This window comes from Bubalus bubalis, chromosome X, assembly GCF_019923935.1.
Source record: "Bubalus bubalis isolate 160015118507 breed Murrah chromosome X, NDDB_SH_1, whole genome shotgun sequence".
NCBI classification, from domain to species: Eukaryota; Metazoa; Chordata; class Mammalia; order Artiodactyla; family Bovidae; genus Bubalus; species Bubalus bubalis.
Window position 1 is genome coordinate 12,685,676 of NC_059181.1, and position 20,019 is coordinate 12,705,694.

The 20,019-nt window shown below is 44.4% G+C and overlaps 1 protein-coding gene across 1 annotated transcript; it reads right to left on the reverse strand.

Moving 5' to 3' along the window:
* Positions 1 to 1,250: 1,250 nt before the first annotated feature.
* Positions 1,251 to 15,213, reverse strand: RS1 (retinoschisin 1). The gene is made up of 4 exons (XM_025276832.2): positions 15,069 to 15,213; positions 6,172 to 6,313; positions 3,817 to 4,012; positions 1,251 to 1,403 (listed from the first exon to the last, which is right to left on the reverse strand). Exons 1-4 carry the CDS (start codon positions 15,211 to 15,213, stop codon positions 1,251 to 1,253), a joined length of 636 nt encoding a protein of 211 aa, XP_025132617.1.
* Between the last annotated feature and the right edge of the window lie 4,806 nt (positions 15,214 to 20,019).

A 20,019-nucleotide genomic window follows, 5' to 3' on the forward strand; every position in this document is an offset into this window, starting at 1 on the left:
CCCTAGTCTCACTGGGGTCCCTCATCCTCAGATTCCACCCTCTCCTGGCTCCTACTTTCAAATCCTCTCCTGCCCACATGCCCTGCTTCTGGGGAAGTGCCTGAAAACAGGCTGAGCTATAAATGGCAGAAGAGGCGGACTGTCCTTCCCCCAGCTGCCTGCTTACAGAGCTCCTCTGGGAGGGGAAGGCCAGACCAGCCCATACTTTACAAAGCAAGGGGGCTGAGGTTGGAAGGTTGGGCTCAGCAGCGGCCTGGCTACATCACGCTTCTCAGATTGTAGGTCCTGATCACTTCCTGCAGAGTGTACTTGGCTGATGGGCCTCCTCCGTAGCCAGTGACAGCTCCTGGCCAACTGTTTTCCCAGTGTTAAGTTTGTTGAAGAATGGTAGCCCTAGATAAAAGGATGTTCTGGTGTGTTCTGGTCATCTGGGTTTCCTAAATACAGGGAAATTTTGTTCCTTACATGTGTAGCCTGTCCTGTGTTATTCAGTTAAATACTGACCACAGACTGGGATCATGTATCTGAGGGCATGCAGAGTGGAGCTGTCTGTAATGAGAGCTCTGAACCTCCCCTGCCACTGCGTGCAGGGTTGGGCATAGGAAGTGAAAGCTCAGAGCAGGGGAGACCTTCCTACCTCTGGGGTGTTTGGTCATGCAAGGCTATCACAAGACTGGGACACCAGCTCCCATCTACCAGACTCATCTGCACCACCCAATCATCCCCAAACTCCATACCCAATGCTCTAGAGTCCTAAAAGACCATAATTTAATGAAAACTTAGGAGAAACCACAAGCTTGCTCCCCCTTTGTGTTCAAAGAGAGGCTTTATAAAACACTATGTTCCTGTTTTGAGCATGGTAAAGAAAAAGAATTTTCAAATTATGAGGGCTGCTTTGCATTCCCCTGCAACTGCACCTTTCACTGTGTCAGAGACTAAAAACAAAAACAAACAAAAACAACACCCTGAGAGCAGCAAATTACTGCTGCTACTTAGGCTTTCTGCATGAAAATTGTTTTTAGAGACATTTTCTTTGTTCTTATTTTCTTTGACCCTGAATGGGGAATAAGTTCATTTTCATTTTCTCTCACTGAAATTGGAAACTATGCAAAAAAGATAGTAATCTTTGCCCAGCCCTGCGCTGAAAAGAGCCTGTAAAATCCAGCCCTGTTGGTCACAGTGATAAGTCAGCGTTCCCCCATGGGCTGCTCTGTGCCCTTCACCCACTGCAGGTATGCGCCGAGGCAACATCAGGTACACTTGCTGACGCACTCCAGCAGCTCCATCCGGATGGCAATGCGGACATGCCAGCCTAGCGGGATGAGCCGGATGAAGCGGGAGATGATGGGGGGCCGCAGCAGGTTCTGGACTGTGGAGGTTCGGTCCGAATTTCCATAGAAAACCTAAAGAGGAAGGAAATACTATCACCATCACAGCAGAGGAGAGAAAAGGAAGACGTTTCCTGTCTGGATTTGGCTCCAACTTTTAACTATGGAAAATCTCAGTGCTTAAAAGGTAGAGAATTTGCTGATATCCTCCAAAATCTGACCTTGAATGTTTGTCAGCACCTACATGCTCCAGGCATCAACAAAAATGAATTAATATTAGGTAACAACACATCCTCAGTCATACTAGCTGCTATTCAAATGCTTAGTACTGTATGTCATCCGTTGCTGCCATATTAGATACTGCAGATAACATTTCCTTCATTGCAGAAAGTTCTACTGGATGGTGCTGATAGAAAATGCCTCTTGATTCATATCACCAATTTTGTGATTTAATCCTTTGCATTTTGACAATGATTTTGAAAAGGACCACATTGTGCTTAAAAGAGGAACGTTCCCATGTTCCAAAGGTATCCACAGTGGGGCTCAAGTGAAAACTTGTGAACTGGCTCTGAAGTTGTGAGCCAAAGCTTAACTGTGTGTGTCTGCATCGATACAAATGGCAAGTACTTTTTAGACTTGGGAAAAAAAGTGTTTTTTAAAAAGAAAAAGACATAAAAACTAGAGAGAAGATTTTCAAAGTGGGAGAGCAGTGCCCAAAATAGAAAAAGGGGTTGCTTCCTGTTATGCAGTAGCTATAACATAGGACACAGTGGCTATTTGCCTATATTTTCAAAGAAACTTCTTTGCACTCTTTCCAGAGTCCTAGTGCTCTTCCCCGTGACACTAGAACATTTCATTTCCTTCTGGGATTATCTCCTATAAAAAATTTGGCTGTCACATTGACCTCATCCATACACAAAGCAAGAAGGACTTCAGCTGCCATGATCTTGACTTTATTTCTTCCCAATAGCAACACCCCACACCTTCTTCTCCAAGCTGTTTGCTCTTGAACCTATTTAAGTCAGGAGCCCGGTGAAGAGGAAGGACAGAACAGGCCCACTCCACACAGCTGCCAGAGTGGAGCACTTCTTTGCAAAGAACCATCAAGGCCTTCAGAAACTCAGAGCTTGAAAAAGAATTTGCATATCTTTTTGACAAGCCAACTAATAAGAACAAAAATGAAATACAATGTCCAAGTATCGAGATGGTTTTTCCTATTGTGTTCAAACTCCTTGAAATCTCAACCTGTGAATGTTTTGCTGTACAAATTGTCATCAGAGAGTACAGAGCCTTCTGATGTTCAGCTACACATGTCTGCTTAACCTGATGAAATGTCTGAATTAGCTGGGGAGGCCTCACTTTCAGGCAAAAGGACAATTAACTTTTCCAAACAGCTGGTGAGTTTTTATTTCACTGCAGATAGCATTTTATATATATGTAAAATATTGACTATATATATGTGTGTATATATATATAGGGCTTCCCTGGTGGCTCAGCTGGTAAAGAATCCACCTGTAATGCGGGAGGCCTGGGTTCGATCCTTGGGTTGAGAAGATCCTTTGGAGAAGGGAAAGGCTACCCACTCCAATATTCTGGTCTGGAGAACTCCATGGACTGTATAGTTCATGGAGTCGCAAAGAGTCAGACACAACTGAGCAACTTTCACTTTCATTTAGCTTCCCTGGTAGCTCAGACAGTAAAGCGTCTGCCTGCAATGTGGGAGACCTGGGTTCAATCCCTGGGTCGGGAAGATCCCCTGGAGAAGGAAATGACAACCCACTCCAGTACTCTTGCCTGGAAAATTCCATGGATGGAGGAGCCTGGTAGGCTACAGTCCATGGGATTGCAAAGAGTCGGACACGACTGAGCAACTTCACTGATATATATATAAACTCAAGAGCCTACTGTGTTCAGTCTGTGTTGAACAAGACTTGGGTCTCAGCCCTCAGAGATTAGTAGGATATAAAGTTTCTCAAAGGTTTAAGTGATTCTATTTCTTCTGAGCTAGAGTCCTTTTAACCATTTACATGGTTTAGTGGCTAACTTGTTGAGATTGTCTCAGTCAACAGTTAGGAGAAGCCATATCCAGTGATACATAAAGGGACAAGGACCTAGCCGCATCAGTAGTAGATCAAGGAAACCCATGCAGCAGTGTTCAAGGTCCAATGAGTTTGGAAGCATCCAAATGACCAGTCTTGATTATTTAAGCATCTCTGTGCTGATGTGAGAATTCAGACAAAGATTTCTTTTGCACATATGATGGCACTCATTGGCAGACAAACTGCTAGGCATGAGGGGTACAAAAAAAGACACCTGCATTGATATTGCCATCAGAGAGCAGATTGTGTGGTGGGGAGGAAGCATGGATGACTCACCATGCTGTGGGGGCAGAGTTCTGACAGAGCATGACGACAGGAACACAGGGATGGATGGGAGGGAAGTCCCAGAAGGGCTGTGTGGAAGGTGGTTTGGGGTAAGCCCGACATACCCGGTTGTTTCCGGTCTGGTCTTTATAGTAAATCCAGTTCAGGCTCTCATCGGTCCTGTACTGCACACTGTACTTGGTCATCCACTCATCGATGTCACAGCGCCCCTGGGTGAGGATCCCCGAAATCACCTTGACCTCCTTCAGATCTATCTGTAACCACTGGCTGCTGTCCTGGAACTTGGAGAGCCAGGCGCACCTGCGTGGACACAGCAAGTCACCAGGAGCCTTACCCCGTGAGCCCCTCCGAAGAGCTGGGAGGCACTGTCTTTTGAGGGGACACCAGCACCTGCAGAGCACCCACAAAGGTCAGGCAGCCTGGGCTGCAATCTGTTAAGCACCCAGAGACTTGTCCTCAAGAAATATCTGGCCTCTGATCCTTCTGTAGTTTCTCTCTCCCTGCACTTCCACCACCCAAAGAAGAATTGCCAGACTCAAATAATTTGTCAAAGAAATGCCTTCAAGTGTAGCTAAAATCATCTTTGGGGTGTGGTTGAGCATGTTTTTCTTCAAAACATGCAAATACGTGGTCATTTCACCCGCTGGCCCCCTTCCTTTTTCATTAGTCTCTCCTGATGTTCTTTCTCCATAAGTTGTCTTTTTTCTCTTTGATTTCATCTCTTCATACCTTATCTGTGTCTCCTTCAGGTGCTGTCACCCACACCATGGTAGGCACTGTGTACAGAACATGAAACCAAGTGGCTCTGGAAGGCCTTCTCACAATTGTAAAGCAAACCAACCAATGAAGGAACTGATTTATGTTTTAGTTATATCCCTCATAATTTGTGGAAACCTATAGTTTCCCTTTGTGGTATGTGTGTGCGTGTGTGCACACATTGATTTAGCTTCTCAGGACTCTCAGCCCTTGGCTGCCTTCTCTTCTAATTCTGGACTTGCTCCTTGGGTGGCTCCTGAATTTTTAGGTCCATTCCAGACCTTTTCTAAATTCCACATCCCAAGAATCAATTGCCAGCTATTCAACTTCTCCTGGATGCTATACAGCATCTCAAAACATGTCTAAAAAGAGCTCTTAATTATCCTAACCCCAGCCTCTCCTTCCAGTGTTCTTCTCTCTGAATGCTACCACTTCCTCTCTGTCACCTCAACCATCTAATCCATCTCTTGGGTCCATCTCCAAATGTTCCTCAAAGTCATTTCACTGCCACCATGCTAGCCCATGTCACCTTCAGTTCTTGCCTGGACAGCTGGCATAGCTTACTTAACTAGTCTCTCTGGATTCCTCTCCCCACCTCACCCCCAACCCATACTGCACATTAAACCGTTCTTCCCGTAAGAGCCAGAAATTTTTACTTAAAACATAAATCCGATTGTAATACTCCCCAACTTTAAATCTCTCTCTGGTAGAGTCTGCCGGTTGTCTCCCCATATCCTCTACCCATCTTCCTTTAGTAATGGAACCCCTGAGATTTTTGCAAATGAGTGGCCACTCAGCTAAGATCACATTTCCCAGTCTCCTTTGCAGCTTGATGGGACAATCTGAACAGATTCTGATCAATGAGATGTGGGCAGCAGTGGCCAGTAGGATTGTGTATATATCCTTAAAGGAAAAGTGTCTGCACCGTGCTCTTCTCTCCCTACTGACTAGACTGTGGATATGGCAGTGGAAACTAGAGCAGTCATCTTGGGCCTCAAGATGGAAACTTCTTATTACGAGAACAAGGTAGAAAGAGTTTGGGTCCCTGATACCATCCAGCTGTCATAACGATTCTAGACTGCCTAATCACCTTCATGTTGATTAAGTCTCTGTATTTGGGGCCTGTTTGTTATAGTAGCACAAATCTGTATTCTAACTCATGCACATTCAGGGTTCTCCCCATATCCCTAAAATAAGGACCACAATCTTTAACATGACTTATAAGGCCCATACCATCTGACTGCTGCCTACCTCTCTGGCCTTATCTCACCATCTAGGCACTTGAGGGATCTTCCCAACTCAGGGCCTTTGCATCTGCTGTGCCCTGTGCCTCTCTCCAACCTTTTCCCAACCTGGCCAACTGCAATTCTCAGGGCAAAGATTTTTTTCCTTAGAAAACCTTTCCTGGTGTTTCAAATCAAATAGGTCTTTCTTCATCTCCTCCACAGTGCTCCTCACACTTGGCAAATAGCCAGTTGTGTGACAGTGTGCTTAGAGTTCCCCCCTCTAAACTGAGTGCTTCTCAAAGGCCAGGAGCTCATCCACCTTGTTCACTGCTATATCCATGGTCCTTGGCACATGGAAGGCACTCAGTCAATATTTGTTAAATAAATAAATGCATTCTATGTCATTCATTTATCACAGAGACATACTTTTTCAAATTACATGGAAAAAATAACACCCAAGTTGCATGCCCTGCTTACCCAAAGCCTTGACTGTTAAGCCGGGCCTTGTTGGCAGTCCAGGAAGAATACCAGCCCACGTACTGCTCCACGTTGGAGCAGGTGATCTGGTCTGGTGTAACCTCTCCTGACTCGAAACCCAGGGGCTTATGGTATGGGCATTCTGGCAAAGGAAAAAACAAGGCACATTGAAACACTCAGATCACATGGCAAGACTCAACAAACATGACATGATTGAAATGACAAATCAGACCCTCTCGTGAGGTGGAAGATGTTTTCCTTTGTCAGCACCATTCTCAGTGGATAGGACTGGGTCTTCATTCTTTTCACTGCTCTTGTGAGAAGAGAGTTAAGATGAAGTAAAGGGATTGTCATAGAGACTCAACATTCATAAAAGCAGAGGGAAGTAGCTCTATGGCAACCTCTTGGATAGGGGGGAATTTTGAGAAATACTTCACCTCCTCCACAAACTCAGAGACCTAAAAACTAAGAGATTTGTATCAAAATATCATACTTAAATGCCATACTCTCTATTTTCCTTATTAATACTGGTTAGCCATCCCACATGATGACATCAGAGTCCCTAATTGTCCTCAGGCAGCATATGACGCCAATTATAGGAACAAAACAATGGTGAGAGGCAAGAAGGGCAATTATATATTAAGACTGACTTCCTACTTGTAAATTGCAGTTTTCTCACTAGTCTAATGAAATTCTAATGAAAAAAGGAGAGGGGAATGAAATGCGCCTAAGTGACTGTTGAATAGGAACGTTTGAAAGGAACTGCTTTTTCCAAATAAGACTAGACGAAGCTGGTGCTTGTATATGAATTTTCTGCTGCTTCTTATGTATTTCCTCTTATATTTAGCATTGAGTTACCTGGTCAGAGACTGCCAATTGCCAACCAAGCATCTATTCTCCCTTTCTTTTTGACTAAAATACCCTAATTTTGTTGGGTGCAGCAAAGTAGCCAGCTGTATATGTATATATATGTATGTATTTCCCGGTCACCTTTGCAGTTAGAATTGACCATATGACACAATTTCTGATCCATGAGACAGGAGAAGATATCTGTTGGTGATTGCCAATCAAATTTTGCTTGCCCCCTCTTTCTTCCTTGCCTAAAAGAAAGATCTGATGGCTGGTACAACAGTAGCCATCTTGCACCATGATGGTAAGACCAAGAGAACTGAAGAGACCTCAGCCCTGATATCCTTAAGCTATTCCTTACCCCTGGTTTTTTACCATGTGAGTCAAAGCAAAACTATTTCAATAAGCCACTATTTAGGGGGTCTCTTATTCATAACCAAACCCGGATTCTAGCTAAATTTCTTTAGAAAACAAGCGATAAATTTAGGCAGATACATTCTCCTAGTTTTCCAGTTGTGAATGATAAACTTCAAGTAAGGCAGATCAAATTACTTTCTCACCATGTGTAAATGTAAGTTCAGATTAAAAAGCTGAGTGTATTTACTAAGGCATTGTCACCTTCAACAGTAAAATGAGTGCTTATGTCTTTGTAGCAGATAATTTTCAAGCATCAATAAAATTGAATGAGGCTTATAAAAGCTTGAATGACATCCTGAGGCTCTGGAGTGCCTGCTCTGCCTCAGATGCTGAAGACAGAAGGACAGCTTTAGGCCTCTGGCCAAGGTGGCTTAACTGCCTTGCTACCCAGTGTACCGAAGGAATAGGGCCAACTCCCACCAGTGGCTGCAGCTTAGTGGAGCTGGGGGTCCGAGGACAGCATTTGTAGTTTATCAAGTACTCGAAGCTTTGGGGGGCCTATTAATGTCAAGAGAGAGAGAATAGGAGTGCTTTCTGGGCCACTCTATTATGCCTTATGTGGTCAGATCATCAGAGGGGCTTGTTAAGAATGCCGGTTCCAGGATTCTACCCCCAGAGCCGCTGCATTTTTAATGAACACACTTTGAAAGCACACTTTGAAAACCTTGGTTTGCCAGGAAGGTGTTTTGTTGGCTGGAGGATTCAGGGGGCCTGCTCTCTGTGGCCTTGGGGGTTCATCCACCTCCTCACCTCCCCCTCTGACCTGGAAAATGAGCCCAGCCACCAGAAGGAGGGACAAGGCCCCAGCATCAGAAAGCTAGGTTTCAGTTGTAAACCACTTAAATTCTAACCATGGATGTCCCTGGGGCCCCTCCATCCTGAACCTCCCTTTTCTTACTCTGGGGCCACCAGCTCAGAGGGAAGAGGCAGAGGGAAAGGAAAAGCCATGGCCACCCACCTCTCCTGATTGCTTTATTCTTGCCATTTGGCTCTTTCTCTATTTTTCCCCTCACATCTCTTTTGCCATCTCTTCCCAATTAGCCCATCTAACAGTTAGTTACACTGCAGCGACCTGGCCAATGGCAATGTCCTTGGAGGCCTGTGAGGGCTTGTCTCGACATGGATCTTGCCCATACTCTCCAGGGCAGATGATGAGCTCACCATCCCCATGGCTTCAGCTGGTGTCTGAAAGCCAAAGAGTGACTCCCAGGCCCCAAGCTCCATTCCACTGCCTCCTGGATATTTTCCAGGTGAACAGTTCCATCTGGGTGACCTAAAGATGCTTCACACTCATCTATCCAAAACCAAGTCCTTCAGCATCCAAGCCCCAAGCCTGCCCCTGTCCAGTGCTCCATGACTCTGGCATTGGCGCCTCCAGCTACCAATCTGCTAACCCAGAAACCCCAGTGTTTGGGCCCAAGGCACCAAGTAGAGACTGTGATGGGTCTCAACCAGGACATCACCTGGAAAGTTAAGAAGTGCTGGTGTTCAGGCCATACCACCAGCGATTCTGATGTCCTTGCTCTGGGGCAGGACCTGGGCATGGGGTAAAGCTGCAGGTGATTTTAATGGGCAGCCAAGCTCAAGAATGCCACTTAAAGCCAGTTCGACCTAGGATGGGATCCCACTCTCCCTTCAGTGAGCTTAGGCAAGCTGCTCAACTTCTCTGGGTCTGTTTCCTCATCTGTGAAATGGGTACAACAGTTGTCCCTGCCTCCATAAAGTTGATTTGGGATTGTTTAAAACAGTGTAGAGTGTAGAGCCTCTATTGCCTGGCCAAAAACAATCAGCTAGTGCTGGTGTAGTGTGAATTTGTGAGAGTATATTAATGTCTTGAGTTGTATATGTTTGGTTTTTTTTTTTTTATGGTGAAAACTCACCAGAGGAAATAATCTAGCACCTCTCTACCCCTGTCATCCTCCCTATATCCGTCTGAGAAGGTCAGCTTCCTATTTCTAAAGGTTTGGACTCTCCTTGCCTCACAAAGGAGTAAGATGTTTACAAGTGCATGCATGTGATTTGAGACAGGAGAGGCCTATTGACAGCCTAGCATCCCTCAGGCTCATGGATTCGGAAGGTCCAGGCCTCAGCAGGAATGAGGTGACTCTCCCAGATGAGGTGGCTGGAGGCTTTGGGCTTTGAGCCTTGCTGGGGCCTGGGAGAACTCGTGATAGGGGCCTGAGCACCTCTGAGAGAGTCTTAGGAAAATCCCCCAGGATTAAGCTTGGTTCAGAATGAGAAGGGCCACCAACAAGGTGTCTGCCCTCCTGTGAGGGCCAGTCAGGCAGAGAGCTGCCCCCAGTCAGCCCTGGCAGGCCCCCAAGGGGCAGGGGGCAGGGGAGTATAGTCCAAGGGGGAGAAACAGGACCTTCAACAATCCTGTCTTTAGACTCCTCACAGCCCATGATAAAAGAGGAGTCAACCCAGAATTATCTAAAAATTGGAAAAATAGAAAATGTAACATTTCTCCTGCTCTTTGTGCCCTGGAGTGAAGGGCAGTCCACTCACATTCTTACTATTTTCCCTGGCTCCTCCTTTCCCCTTCACCTGGCCACCTCTTCTCATCCTTTGGCTCTCTTCCCATTTCCCCTGCCCACCCTGAGCCGGTAGGGACTCCAGATACTGCCTCCAGCTCCCCTGGTCTGTCTAGCTCACCATTCTATCTTGAGCCGAGCAGAATGCCTGTGTGTGCTAGGCACTCAGTAGATATTGATTGGATGTATGAATGGAGGGATAAACAAACTTCATCACCTCATCTTGGGTGGCCACTGGGGATAAGCAGAGATAATGGCAGGAAGAGGAAGCAGGGAGTTCAGGGAGGTAGTGGGAGTTGACTGGCCCAGAGAATTCCCCATTGGTCTCATCAAAAACTGTCAATTGAGTCTAAACTAGTATTAAACAACATAAACAATGCTGCTAGAGGAATTAAAGCGATCCACTTCACACACACACAGAATATGTCTGTCCCAAGCTTTCTGCTCAATGGAGGTTACTATAAGCTATTAAGCCTTTTTGTGCACTCATTTTACTCTTAAGGAAAAACCTGCATCTTCTGTGGCACAAGTGTCTCTTGTTATCATTAGAAGGGTAAAGGCATCATCATGCTGCTGCTGCTGCTGCTAAGTCGCTTCAGTCGTGTCCGACTCTATGCGACCCCCATAGACGGCAGCCCACCAGGCTTCCCCATCCCTGGGATTCTCCAGGCAAGAACACTGGAGTGGGTTGCCATTTCCTCCTCCAGTGCATGAAAGTGAAAAGTCAAAGTGAAGTCGCTCAGTTGTGTCTGACTCTAGCGACCCCATGGACTGCAGCCTACCAGGCTCCTCCATCCATGGGATTTTCCAGGCAAAAGTACTGGAGTGGGGTGCCATTGCCTTCTCCGAGGCATCGTCATCAGATCAGATCAGATCAGGTCAGATCAGTCGCTCAGTCGTGTCCGAATCTTTGTGACCCCATGAATCACAGCACGCCAGGCCTGCCTGTCCATCACCAACTCCCGGAGTTCACTCAGACTCACGTCCATTGAGTCAGTGATGCCATCCAGCCATCTCATCCTCTGTTGTCTCCTTCTCCTCTTGCCCCCAATCCCTCCCAGCATCAGAGTCTTTTCCAATGAGTCAACTCTTCGCACGAGGTGGCCAAAGTACTGGAGTTTCAGCTTTAGCATCATTCCTTCCAAAGAAATCCCAGGGCTGATCTCCTTCAGAATGGACTAGTTGGATCTCCTTGCAGTCCAAGGGACTCTCAAGAGTCTTCTCCAACACCACAGTTCAAAAGCATCAATTCTTCGGCGCTCAGCCTTTTTCACAGTCCAACTCTCACATCCATACATGACCACAGGAAAAACCATAGCCTTGACTAGATGAACCTTTGTTGGCAAAGTAATGTCTCTGCTTTTGAATATGCTATCTAGGTTGGTCATGACTTTCCTTCCAAGGAGTAAGCGTCTTTTAATTTCATGGCTGCAGTCACCATCTGCAGTGATTTTGGAGCCCAGAAAAACAAAGTCTGACACTGTTTCCACTGTTTCCCCATCTATTTCCCATGAAGTGATGGGACCGGATGCCATGATCTTTGTTTTCTGAATGTTGAGCTTTAAGCCAACTTTTTCACTCTCCACTTTCACCTTCATCAAAAGGCTTTTCAGTTCCTCTTCACTTTCTGCCATAAGGATGGTGTCATCTGCATATCTGAGGTTATTGATATTTCTCCCGGCAATCTTGATTCCAGCTTGTGTTTCTTCCAGTCCAGCGTTTCTCGTGATGTACTCTGCATATAAGTTAAATAAACAGGGTGACAATATACAGCCTTGACGTACTCCTTTTCCTATTTGGAACCAGTCTGTTGTTCCATGTCCAGTTCTAACTGTTGCTTCCTGACCTGCATACAAATTTCTCAAGAAGCAGATCAGGTGGTCTGGTATTCCCATCTGTTTCAGAGTTTTCCACAGTTTATTGTGATCCACACAGTCAAAGGCTTTGGCGTAGTCAATAAAGCAGAAATAGATGTTTTTCTGGAACTCTCTTGCTTTTTCCATGATCCAGTGGATGTTGGCAATTTGATCTCTGGTTCCTCTGCCTTTTCGAAAACCAGCTTGAACATCAGGAAGTTCACGGTTCACATATTGCTGAAGCCTGGCTTGGAGAATTTTAAGCATTACTTTACTAGGGTGTGAAATGAGTGCAATTGTGTGGTAGTTTGAGCATTCTTTGGCATTGCCTTTCTTTGGGATTGGAATGAAAACTGACCTTTTCCAGTCCTGTGGCCACTGCTGTGTTTTCCAAATTTGCTGGCATATTGAGTGCAGCACTTTCACAGCATCATCTTTCAGGATTTGGAATAGCTCAACTGGAATTCTATCACCTCCACTAGCTTTGTTCATAGTGATGCTTTCTAAGGCCCACTTGACTTCACATTCCAGGATGTCTGGCTCTAGGCATCATCATATGTACTGCTAATTCGGGCTATGCACGCTTAACATACTAGCCTTTCTTACTCAGTGTATAATTTTTCCATGTGTAGACATATGAAAGTCAGACATGAAGAATATTAACATAAAGGAACACAAAGAGAGTTCAGGGCCATTTTTGACAAAAGACATGTGACTATTATTATGCACATGTGTTAGACTTGAATCTGTATGATGATGTAGTGGAATACAGAATAATGTTTATAAAAGAATAGAGTATAAACTTGAATATAATATGGAAATATAAAGTATTGAGTCATTGGATGTCTTATACTTTGATACCTTCCCTACCTTATTCCCCCCCTTTCAGAGTGATGAGGTAATCTTGGCTCAACATTGAAAAAGACAGACCTTTTACTATAAGAGCATTAGGCTGAAGATTAATAGGCCATAATGCAGCCAGCTGGTCACCTTCTGCTCTGTGGGTAGGGCCCCCTGGCAGTAACAGCCAGTGTGCACCTGCCAGCACCTCCCGGCAGCTCTGAATGACCCTCCTGTCCTGTGCTTTCTAGGCTCTCCTTCCCTCATAAGGCGGACTCTGGTGGAAGCACTCTAATCTCAGGATCCAGAAAGACCAGGCCACGTTCTTGATGTTCTAATCAGGATCTGAGGCACTGATGGGCAAGTGAATTCTGGAAAGTTGTGGCCAGTCCTGCTGTCCTGAATCATCTCTTTTGTGGAAGAGCCAACTTACATAAATGAATCAACCATGTAACACTAAGATTGCATTTTTTTCTTTCCAGGGAATATCTGTATTGCTAAAATAAAAACAAAAACCCCAGTGAGGCAAGGAAAACACTTAAGCTAAAAGAATTTCTGATTTCAGAACTTCAAGTTCATGGCAGCTGTGTAGGGGAGAGGGCCTGAACCACCCAGGTCATCTTCATGTTCCTCAGACACACAGCCCTTCTCAGCTGCACAGTTGATGGGGTCAATAAAACTAATCCGTATAAATAATCTCTTCTCAATTTCTTCTTAGAAAGAGCTTCCTTGGACTGGAATTCCAGTAGGACTCCTGTCTCTAGTGAAGAGAACATTTGTTTCCACTAAAGGGTAAACTCCTTCAGGGTAGAGACAGTGGTTCATTTTTTATCTTCCCATCAGCACATAACAGGCACATGATGACAGAGGGTGGAATTGAATTCTAAATGGATTTATTAAGGAGATTGCCTCAGTCTTGACTGGGCAGATCACCCCAGCACAGAAGGGCTGCAGGAGCTCAGTGGGATGTCCTTCCCAAGGGAGAAGCCCCTGAACTCATCAGCACTTACAGCTTTCCTGGCTACCGGGCCCCCACTGTTTCCTTCCAGGAGACTTCCTTCAGAAACCAATTTCTACCCCTTTAGTAAATAGGAAAACAGGCAGTAAAAGCCTTTGTAGATCCCCTTTCCCCACAACTTGCTATTTTAATGCAAATTTAATGAAATAGTGCAGAGAAACTCACATACTGCACACTAAACCTCTCTCCTGGAGCTCTTATTAGGCGATTATGTAAAGTGAATGACACGGCAGGGCTCCAGCATAACCCTGGAAAGGGGTGGCAAGGACAGTTTCAGCAAAAGAGACTCGGAGCTGTGGTAAATACTGAGCCTGGCAAAAGTTTGCTAGGCCACTTGAAAGTCAGAATGTGAGCTCTTAGGAGGCAGGAAGAAAAGGAGCTACAGTTTGCCAGGTCCAGGACAAGACGCTTTAATGCCTCATCCATTTTATTCCTCAGAAATACTCCTTGGAGCACGTTCCACACACTTTGGCCCGTGGGCCAAATGTGGCTCCATGCCTGTTTTTATAAATAAAGTTTTATTGGAGCACAGCCTTGCTCATGTATTTACATACTGTCTATGGCTGCTTTCTATTTGAGGTGTCAAGGCCCTGCAGTGCTCAGAGCCACAAATAATTACCGCCGGGTCCTTTACAGACAAAGTTTTCTGGCCCCTGCCTTAGAGGAAGGCATTCATATTAGTCAGCAGAGGCTGCAGAAAAAATTGTCACAGAAATCTCAAAGGCTTAACACAACAAACAGTGATTTTTCACTTAGGTGAGGTCAGCAGGAGGTTCTGCTACATTTAACCTCCCTGGCTCCCAGATGAAAGGAGAAACCACTTTATCCAGCAGGGAAATGGACACCATTTCAGAAGAGACACGGCTCCCTTCAGCTGGAACTGCTCCTGTGAGGCCACCTGACTGTGAAGGGGCTGAGAATGTGAGGCACATGGTGGTTTGGTGAGCAGTAAGTGTCCGGGCATGGTAGTATCACCTCCATTTGACAGAGAAAGGCCAGAGTGGAGTCCCAGAGTTAAACAGTGATGCAGCCAAGATTCCAACCCTGGTATTTCTGGCTCAGAAGCCTGTGCTCTTCTCAAAATTGCTGCCTATCATTAGTTTATTTTAGATAAATTCTGTTATCTCTTTCAGTGAAATTTAGGTCCCATCTTACCATCTCACAGAGGTCAAGTAGAGATCCAGCAAACTGTTCTGAACAATGATAGCAGAGCCATTTGTTGAAGCAGTGGCCATTGAAATTTGCAGTTTAAAGGCCAACTGGTGAAAACCCGACTGTGGCATTCAGGGGATTTAATCCATCAAAGTTGAAAGAAAGAAGAGAAACAGGGTGTTCCCAAGGACACCCCACGGATCTGGTGCCCCAAAGAGAGGAGACACTCACCCGGTATGCAGTCCAAGGGGGTGGAACCTGCAGACCACAGGGCATTGGCACCTCCTTGGCAATCGCACTTGCATGCTTTGTGGTACCAGGGATCTTCACCCTCATCCTGTAGGAAGTCAGGGGGCAGGGACTTCAGAAAAGTCATAGTCAAAGGCAACTGTGGTCAGAACTACTGGAAAAGCTTGCATTCACAAACCTCACTCATTCAGTTCCTATTGTATAGGGCAGCTCTCACTCTACAGCAGTGCAACTGACTTATGAACCCAGTTTAACACAGTCACCGCTCATCTTTGAGTCTAAATAGACAACTGTTTGTCACTGTGGATGACCAGCTAAAAACTTCACAGACACACCTATGTACAGAGCCATGTCCACCACATTGTAGTGAGCTTCCAGTCAAGCTCCTCGCATCTCCTAGAGGTCCCTTCTGGGGATCCAGTTTTAAAAGGGACTGAATTCAAGATTCTGCCATCTGACTTAAGACCTGGTCCACTTGCATTATCTCATTTATCTGAATCAGTCTTGGACTTTGTCCAGATAAAACATGCTATTTCCACCACCAGAAAAAAATATATGTTTAAAAATACATTTTTAAAGAAGTGGTAATTCTATACATTGTTTTTGGCTACAAAAATCTTCAAAAACAGTATCTGTATGAATTCCAGCCTTCTTACTGTAACATACCTCAGTAGATGATAATCCCAGTGTGGCTGAGCAAAAGGACAAGAGAGGAAAAATCAAGTTAAAACAAGAAAGAAAAATTCAACAAATGACTCATTACACGGAAAAGCAAAGTGATAATAATCACATAAAAAGTTAACAAGACCCCTTCTGGAAGAAGTCAAAGTGAGTAAATATGTGCCTGGAAAAACATCCACGGAGGCTTAGAAACTAGGGACAGTAAAATAGAAAGACAAAGATGATGGTAATTATCTTGTTCATTATAGAATTTTGGAAAAATACATTAATGTTGCAAAGAGAAAAAAGGCACCTCTCTCTCTACATACACACACACACACACACACACACACACACACACATATAAATATACCACCAAAGGTAACACTATTAACATTTTACTGTAAATTTCTTCTCTTTTCTTTCATATTTTAAGAACATATTTGAGAACCTATCTAAACAATGTTTTAAGTTTATGACATTCTTATTCCATTTAACATTGTCAGTGAGAGTTTTTCCCTTTACTTGTTAACTCCTTATCATTCATCATCATGGTTCCCAGTGTCTGCCCAATGTGCTATTAAAGAGTTGATTCCTAGACCCCCTTGTGACATAGTTAGGTGATTTAGAATTAGGACATCATTTTTTTAAAGTTTTTTTAGGTTTGTTTATTATCTACAAGAAATATCAAACCATAGTCAAAGTATAAATACCATATAAATGATGTGGAAAAATTGAAAATCTGCAAAATTTAACAAAATACTAACATTTAATCTATCTCTATAGAAGTATGAATAAATAGAGTGAATGCATAATTTAATAGGAAAAGAGTTTGTCTATGTTAGCATAAGCTGATCACTTAAACCTGCACTGTCCATTGCGGTAGTCACTAGTCTCATGTGGCTATTTGAATTTAAATTCATTAATAAAATTAAAAATTCAATTCCTCAGTCATACCAGCCAAATTTCAAGTGTTTGCTGGCCACGTGACATAGTGGCTCCTGTACTGGGCAGCACAGATACATAACATTTCCATCATCACCCAAGGTTCCATTAGACAGTGCTAGTTTACTGCACCAAAGCTCCATTTTCCATTTTCAACAAAACAAATTCCTTTATTTCTTTTCTGATTATAAAAGCAACACATACCTATTATAAAAATCTCAAACAAAACCCAAGTATAGGTAGTAGATATAAAAGTCCTTCCTTAACCACTTTCCTGTCTAAAAATTGAATCTGATGCCCACCAAAAACTTTCAGATTGTGAGAGTAAAGGAGTGGTCTCATCATTTTCATTAGAATTATAAAGCTAGTTTTTGGGTTTTTTTCAAATTGTGCCTTTCTTTAATAATATGTATCCTTCCACACACCACTTTTTTGTGTCCACTGTGAGCCTGGCTCTGCTCCAGGGTCTGTGCTTTCTGAAATGGAAGCCTTGCTCTCTGCCCACAAGGGGCCTGAGGACCCAGGAGAAGACAGATCACTGGACTGCGCACATGGTGAGTCCCCTGCTGGGTTATGCATAGGCTGTAAGGGTAGTCGAGGGGGCATGTCTTTTAGCCTGAGCAAATTCAGCACTACCTCTCAGCTATGGTCAACAAACTGCTGTCTCTCCTGGGCCTTATCCATTGATGATTCATTCCTAGAGACTCCTTGGTCCACCTGCTATGGGCAGAATTGACCCTCTCAGGTAGCAATGTAACACTAGGGAGTATTATCTTGTTAGGAGGGCAAACTCTGAGCTGGCAAAGGAAGTTGCCAAGGGCTTCTTTTTTTTTTTAATTGGGGTATAGTTGATTTACAATGTTGTCTTAGTTTCTGCTGTACAGATAAGTGAATCAGTTATGCATATACATCTATCCACTCTTTTTTAAGATTATTTTTTCCATATAGACCATTGCAGAGTATTGAGTAGAGTTCCCCGTGCAATATAATATATGTTTTTGTTTGTCAGAGAACATATGTATGCACTTCTAGTGGGTAAATACTTGAATGGAATTCCTGGGCCGTAGGGCACATATATGTCCAGCCTTTGTACAAATTACTAAAGATTTTTTCAAAGAAATTAGACCAACTTATACCCCACAAGCAACATATGGGAGGGAGTTCAGGTTGCTTTATGACCTAGCCAGCACTTGGTTGGGTCCAGTTTTAGGTAGCAAGAGATAATTAATGGGAAGATATCCAATAAGCCAAACAAAACCATGTATTAATACTAGATTATTTGTACTAGCAGTATTTGTAAAACCCCAAACTGGAAACACTCATATGTCCATCAAGAGTAGAATGGACACACGTGGTAGATTCATACAGTGGAACACTACTGCAATGAAAATGGATGACCTACAACTCCACGCCACAATATGACCACTGCTCACAAACAACGCTGAGTGGAAAGGCAGATGAAGTGGACATACTATATGAATCCGTTTAAAATGTACAAAAGTCATCTATGCCACTGGACATTAGGGTCCTGGTTATACTTGGGCCAGGGAGTGGCAAGGCGGAAGCCCAGGGAGGGTGTCTGGGAGGCTGGTCAAGTTCTGTTACTTGATCCGAGCGCTGGCTACTTAAGTGTGTTTAGTGGTAAAAATTCATTGAGCATACACTTACTTATACTCTTCTGTATGTATATTATACTTTAGGAAAAAATTTTTTTAAACACTGAACTCATTACATCTTTCCTCAGATTGTTCTGCTTTCTCTATTTCTTATCCTACTGCATGGCTCCACTATTCACCTACCACCCCATCCAGAAATCTGGGACTCCTCCTAATCACCTCTTTTTCCTAAACCCCCATAGGGAAAGGGAAGTCACTCAGTCGTGTCCGACTCTTAGCAACCCCATGGACTGCAGCCTACCAGGCTCATCCATCCATGGGACTTTCCAGACAAGAGTACTGGAGTGGGGTGCCATTGCCTTCTCCGCCTAAACCTCCATATCCAGTGTCTATTACAGGCCATCTTTCCTCTCCACCCCCACTGCCACTTCCTGTTTTAGGCCCCCACCCTCTCTCCCCTAAAGAGAGACCTTGCCTCATCCATCCTCTATGCTGTCAATGGGATAGAAGGAAAACCTGATTGTGTCATCTGCTCCAAATCCTTTGGTGGGTTCCCATTATCATGGCCCCAGTTTCACATCTGACATAAGTTGTATGACTGCATCCCTCCACTTTTCATCTCAAAAATGGGTATAATAGTAATGTGTCCTTTAAGTTGCCATGATCTATCTCCTGCCTGTCTCTGCAGATTTATTTTTTGCACTCTCTAATATTTGCAGTTCATCAAATGTGCCAGGCTGTTTCATGCCTGTATGCCTTGGTGCTTGATTTCTTGGCCTCAAATGGCTTCCCCTCCCAACTTTTCTGCCTGCTTATCCCCTTCCCTATGAAGAGGACCTTTTCAGTCCCTCACATAGAACTCACCACTTGCTCTGGCCTTTGTGTCCTGTCTTTCTTGTCCACCGGTACAATTATTGAAATTGATAGAAAAGATGGCTCATAATGACTGGTCCCAAAGCATTCATTCATTAATTTTCATTGAGCATCTACTATATTCCAGGCCCAGCTTTAGGCACTGGGGATATAGAAGTAAACAAAGCAGAAAAAAACACCTGCCCTTCTAGAACTTAGGAGTCTAATGTGGGTGGGGGGAAGGTTAGGAGATAGAGAATGAATGAATAAAATATATAGTACATAAAAGAATGGTGACTATTGTAGAGAAAAATAAAGGACAGAGATGCGGGAGGTGGGGGGAAGGGACTGGGAGTGGTACTTTGGGGCTTAGGGAAGGTTTCACTGAGAAGGTGATGTTGGAGCAAAGACCTGAGGGAGGTGAGATACCTGTGGACATGCCAATAGCATGTAAAAATCTCAGGTGGGTGGGTGCTTGGCATGTTGTCTAGGGGAGAGATGATGGCACCTTGGACACAGGGTGTAGCAGAGGAAGTGATGAGAAGTGGCTGGATTCTCACTGTCTTTGGAAGGTAGTGCCCACAGGATTTGCGGACAAATGAAGTGGGTATGAAATAAAGAGAGGAGAGGTTCAAGGCTTGAGCACCTGGGAAGATAAAGCCACCATTTACTAGGGGAGGAGAAGGCTCTAGGGGGACAGGGATTTGGGCAGATGGGATAGAGATGTTCTGAGAGGCCTATGGGACTGTTGATGCAGAAGGCACTCAGCTCCACCCCATCCTCAAGACCTGCTGGGTTGGCAGAAAGGCCCTGGGAGACCAAAGGTGAGGTGAGTCGGTAACTAACAGAGTGGCCCTAAT